Source organism: Limulus polyphemus, unplaced genomic scaffold (assembly GCF_000517525.1).
Source record: "Limulus polyphemus unplaced genomic scaffold, Limulus_polyphemus-2.1.2 Scaffold147, whole genome shotgun sequence".
NCBI classification, from domain to species: domain Eukaryota; kingdom Metazoa; phylum Arthropoda; class Merostomata; order Xiphosura; family Limulidae; genus Limulus; species Limulus polyphemus.
In genome coordinates, this window is record NW_013665757.1 from 101,503 (window position 1) to 107,812 (window position 6,310).

The window sequence follows — 6,310 nt, forward strand, 5'->3', positions numbered from 1 at the left end:
AAAAGAAATTTGAAAAGTGGCTGCTGGTGTGGTACAGGATAGTACAATGCATTTTAATTCCCTTAGTTAACATGTAAATTTTTCAAAATTTGTGTATTTTCTTTCATTTTAGCTTGGACACAGAAAGTTGCTCAAGTAAATATATCTAACTTTTCCTTATTCTAGATCTGCCCAGGACTTAGATTCATTAATTGGCAAATAACTGCACTTTCATGAAGAAAAGACAGCTCATGATCTCCAGAAATAGAAGGATATCTTTTCTGTTGAAAAATCAGGTAATGTCATGGGGTTCCTCCAACTTGTGCTTGAGTTGTTGTGGATGAAAGTCAAGTGTGAAAGGTGGAGTCAGGTGCAAACCTGCCTTTGTGTGATATTATTGTGTCTTGTGCTAAAAGCCTCATTTTCCATTGTATACATTTTGGTATCCCACAATCCTAGAATAAATATATCAGATATCATCCTCATCATTCTTCAAATATAGATTAACTCTCAGTTCATAACAACCTGAACAAATCTCTGCATAACTCATACTCTAGGAGAAAGGACACAGAGAAATTCAGCCTGATGAGTACGAGTTTTCTTGAAAGACCATTGCAATTTTATAACATAGGCCTTTGATCAATTTCAAAAGTACCTACATTCTATTTACAAGGACATTAGCTACTTAAAAAATACATAAAAAGTTTTCAAAAACATTCCTGAATATAGATATATTCTATTCTAGTTATAGAAGTGTAAATCTGTATAGCTTTCTGTTGCCATACACACCAAATACATCATTAAATTTTTCTGCTAATATTGTTTACTTTCCTGACATATTATACTTAATAATATTACATTTTTGTTTTCTTATCTTATAGATTTTCCCTTTTTGCTAGTTCTGGATCATACTTAATTGCCAAACCATTTTTCAAGCATTTTATGGTATATATAAATTAATAAAATAATGGCAGAAAATACAACATTGTGTTACAATATTTATATCCAAGAACATCCATTACATTACATTTACTAAAATAAATTTGAATATATAAATCAACAAGTCATGTGACTAACACATAACAATGTTTAGAGACAACAAGGGACCTATTGGTCCCTCTTGGCAGTCCCATCCTCTAAACTAAAGCTATTAAATAAATAAATTTGTAGAAAATCCTAAAGCCAGCCTTTATTATTCATATAGTTATCAAGCTTTCTCTTAAACTCATTTAAATTTACTGCATCCACAACATCTGAAGGCAACCTATACCAGAGGCAAATCACACTGTTAGAAAAATAAAACTGTCTTAGCTGAAGATGACTCCTACCTTGCCAACATTTATATTTCTGTCCCCTAGTCCTGCTATTCTCACTGTTAGATATGAAAAAAGATGATGCGTCAACACTATCAATTCTCTTTATAATCTTAAAAACCTAAATCAGATCCCCTCTAACTCTTCTTTTTTCAAAAGAAAACAGTTTGAGAGATTTCAGCCTCTCTTTGTATGACAAACCCGCCATCTTATTCTAGTAACTCTCCTCTGAACCCTTTCCAACAATTCAATGTCCTTACTAAGGTAAGGAGCACAAGACTGAATACAATACTCCAAATGTGGCCTAACCAGTGACCTATACAATGGAATTATAACCTTTTTAGACTTGTATTCAATACTGCCATTAAGTATGAAAAAAAAATGATGCATCAACACTATCAACTTCCTTTACAATCTTAAATAACTCAATCAGTTCCACTCTAACTCTTCTTTTTTCAAAAGAAAACAGTTTCAAAAATTTCAATCTCTCTCTCTTCATCCAAGGCATCATTCTAGTAACCTTCCTCTGAATCCTTTCCAACAATTCAATTCCTAAGGTAAGGAGCCCAAGACTGAATACAGTATGGATGGTTTAAAAGACTGATCATCCATTACACCAAGGTTCCTTTCCTTCATGACACTGTTAAGGTTATTCCCATCCAAAGTATACTTATAATTCAAATTATGATAACACACCTGCATTCTTTTGCATTTATTATAATTAAAATCCATCTGCCATTTATTTGCCCAACTCATTAAATGATCTAAATTCTTTTGAAAAGCAGCAGCATCCTTTTCACAGCTAGTAACACCCAAGACCTTAATATCATCAGCAAGTTTAAGTAATTTATTCACAATTCCTTCATCTATGTCCCTATGTAAAACAAAAAGAGTAAAATCCTAAGACTGAACCTTGAGGTACCCCACTTGTGACATTAATACAGTTTGACTGAACTCCATTTATAACAACCCTCTGCTTTCTTCCATCCAGCCACTCTTCTATCCAATTAACTAACTTATCCCCCACACCTACAGAAATAATTTTTTACAAGTCTTTTATGTGGCTCTTTATCAGATATAAAGTCACTGTTGAACATAATGTATCAGAACTACAATTCAATATTGTTTGACATTTCATAGGTAATATGATGACACCAAAAATTGATTGAGATTGGAAGGGGCATATATGGAACAGCCTTTTCCAACACAAAATGTCTATACACTCAGATTGTAAAGATGTGTTTGTATTGGGGATTCAGAATTTTCTAGATAGTGTTATCCTTTGGACTTAATAGCATTGGAAAAAGAGAGGAATACGGATCAGCTTGAAGCAACAGGACTAGAGCTGAGTAAAGAATCTTGACAATAGTTCTGCCCATTAATCAATTATAATCAACTATTTGATTATTGTAACATGATTCTGGGATAGTTGGAATAATCAAAAACACTAACTTGGTTAGTTGATTATTTATGCGAATCATGACACTAGTTTATTAAGCTGAACAGCCTTGAATTACTCCCAAGTAATAATGAGAAGTCATGGTGGTATTATTTGGATAAGAGTTAGATAGCATATTCAAAAGCAGTAATAATCAGGTATACTAATTTTGATTAGTTGATTATTTTCATGACATTAATTGATTTAATTGTAATTTCGATTAGTCAGTCATTTTACTTGATGTCAATTGATTCTTAGCGATCAGTTGAGTTAACGATTATCAAATAGAGCATGACTACACATGACACCATGGTCAGACTCCAAAATCATTTTAATATATTGTACTCTACTCTATGTCAGTGCCAGATTTAGAGAGGGGTGCAACCCAAGCTACCCCAAGCCCCAAGGGAGCCTTAATTTTAAATCACCCTGGGAAGAAGGCCTCCAATATTGTAATATTGCATGGGGGCCTCAAAGGGTCTAAGTCTGGCCCTGCCCTCTGTATATGAGTAAAAGTTTAATTACAGCTAAAATTCATTGCTTTATGGACAGAAAGGTCTACAAGAATGTCAGAAAAATAATATAATTGAACATTAAAATACATTACTATGGTTTATTTGATTTAATGCCAACAGTAACTACTGTTAGAATCTGAAATGAAACTATTAAATGGCAATGAATGGATATAAACAAAATTTGTTACATAATGTGATTATATCACTTGTGATTAATTTCTAAATATGGCAAGCCCTATTCTGTAATCAATATTACAATAAAATACTCCAAATTCTTGACCTGTCGGTCATAGTAGAAATTACATATTAAACTCAACTAATGTAGATCATCACAATGCAGCATTTGACACTAAAGTAAACCATGGTTCGCATCTTTAGGTAATTCCCTCTGCAATTTTAATAAGACTTTAACTACAAGAAAGTTCATCTTAGGATTACCAAATGATATACAAGAAGGCAGACAATTAAAAGTAATATAAATGTAACTGAACATTAAAATATATTTCCAAACTATTTATCCACCAATTTTAAACAAAAATACCACCAATATTACAATTTATCCTAATTACTGTTGGGATCATCCATGTATTTTACATAATAAATGACTGATTTTACCAAATGTTTCTATCAATTCTTTTCACTGAGTTTTGAAACAGGTAACATAAAATTACTCAAAAATATGCAGTATGTGGACCCTGATCGTAGTGAACAACATTAAACAAAAAAAAAGGGTCTTTAATTTGATGGTTAAATATGATGGTTCTGTTAGGCAAGTGAAAGCTAGATGTTATACCTAATTATTTTTAATTGTATGGTTCCTAATTTCAAGTATGTGTAAATATTTTAGACACCCCCCCCCTGCTTGCAAGCAGATATTTAGTCTATATATATAAAACAAACTGTTATTTATTAATCCTATCTTCATGCATATGATCAATACCTGTAGAATACTCTATATACTCAGTAGTGGGAATTAAGTAACAGATTAATTTTTCATCTGTGGAAAATAATTGAATGCCACTTTACTAGTATGCAGTCTAGATGTTGTCTTGTGTATGAAAAATTGCTTTTATGTTATACCTTAAAACTTGGGGACCTAGACTGGGATTAATTGATTTACACTAACTTATTTGTTTATATATTCTTAATAAATTTGAGGTCACTTATACTGTTAACCAGTAAGACATATTTTCACTTTATTATATACTCTGAAACAATAAACACATAAAGAGCATCCATCAAATAAAACAACGAAAACATGTAAACCAAAAATAATTGTTGCTTTTCACATTAAAGTCCTAAAGATTATTACTTGAAGGCTTTCATACTATTAAATATATATAATTATGAATATTAATACAATGTAATTAAGTTGTGAAAAGAGCTTTTCAGTCTTCAATGGATGTCCAATACACATAAGCCGACCAAGATTGACAAGTAACCAATGATACAATGACATAAATAAATATAATATTCAATTAGAAAGCTATAACATATAATAAAATAGCCTATTAAACAACAAAGTGACAGAAGGTCATTTGATTCATTAAGGTCAGCTATCCACACACAAATACCAACCAAAACTCAAAATGAAATGCATACCTGCACACAGTGGTGTAAGTATGCTGGGAGCCAAAAAGGGACCTGAAGAGCTTGACAAACTTAAGACTTGCTGACAAAGGGAATAAGTGTAGTGGAACCCAATTACTTTTTTGTAGTTACACCACTGCCTGCACATCCATATAGTCATCCAACAAATACTTAAGAAACATATTTATAGTGATTATATATTTCAGTGAGCTATAATATTACTATTTATGAAGTGGCCTGTTATACAACATCCAACAAATGTTTAAAGATTATATGATTATGTAGTTTACCAGTCTTCAGTCAATAAACTGTAATATATTACACTCACACTTTACAAAACAGCCTGTTACATAACCTAAACCAATCTCCCAAATATTTTATTGGTTAGGTTTAAAGAAACAATAAAGCTAAAAAAAAACAACTTTTAATTATTAGGATATGAAGTTTCACCCAGTCTAATAGTAACATGTTGCAGTGTTAAATGTTAGATCAAACAGTATGCTGTAATTCTGTTTATGTAAAATTAAAACTAAAAGCTTGGAAGTTGTGAATATACTTTTTTCATAACTTTTTTATCTTTCATTTGATAAAACTTTTCTTTTACATTTCAATCTATAAAATTTTGTAGTTCGTTCCACCCATTCGTAAAGAGGCCACAATTTGAGACACGACGCTACTGGCGCTAACATATCAAAACCACTTTAAAATTTAAAATATAAATTATTTTGATGGAAAAAACAGTATACAACTTCGCGTCCCTAAAGCTCCATAAAATATATAATTTGATACAAGTTAACATAAAATTTAAAATATTCAGAAGCCGTACATTCTGTTTTGAATTTGTTAGTTTGCTGTAAGTTGTACCTTAACACTTTCTAATTCTTAATCTTAACTTTAAGTTAGGAGCCTATCCAACGTCACTGCAAATTTATTGTTAACTCATCATGTTTTGCAATGCTTTCTGAAAAAAAAATGCACAAACAATTTCTTACCATATAAGGCTGAATTACAGTCACCATTTTATAATATTCTAGGTATATTTACTAATAATGATATAATTTTCTTCAGTTGCTTCTTTCACTTATTTTCGAAAACAAAACGCTCTGTCTGCTCTTCCCCTACGTACAGCGCCACCTCTAGTGTAGTAAAAATTAACTTTTCAGTATCTTAAAATTAGTTAATTAGTAAACTAGTATGTAAGTACGACCAATTTCGTTAAAAGCTTAATTTTTTAACGTAAGATCAACTTATATTTTCTTAAAATGATGAATAACTCACGATCTATTATTCCAAAAACATGGCATGAAGCCGTAATGGCGAAATGCTAGCTTAAGTAAAAAATAAAGTTATATTTTGTGGAGTAATAGGTCATGTTTATTTATGACAATAACAATACTTTAAACTCTCATAACTTATATTTTACATAAATGCAAAACTCAGGTGCTATATTTCATGATCTTACCTAAATTTATGCA

At 31.1% G+C, this 6,310-nt stretch overlaps 1 protein-coding gene across 1 annotated transcript in view; it reads right to left on the reverse strand.

Annotated features, from left to right (window-relative positions):
* The window catches only part of LOC106475433 (armadillo repeat-containing protein 8-like), a 53,390-nt gene extending 47,423 nt beyond the window's left edge, over positions 1-5,967 (reverse strand). The window contains exon 1 of the mRNA XM_013936119.2: positions 5,828-5,967. Within this exon, the coding sequence (XP_013791573.2) occupies positions 5,828-5,854 (27 nt within the window). The 5' untranslated portion in view covers positions 5,855-5,967. The remainder of the gene's footprint in view (positions 1-5,827) is intronic.
* Positions 5,968-6,310: the final 343 nt, after the last annotated feature.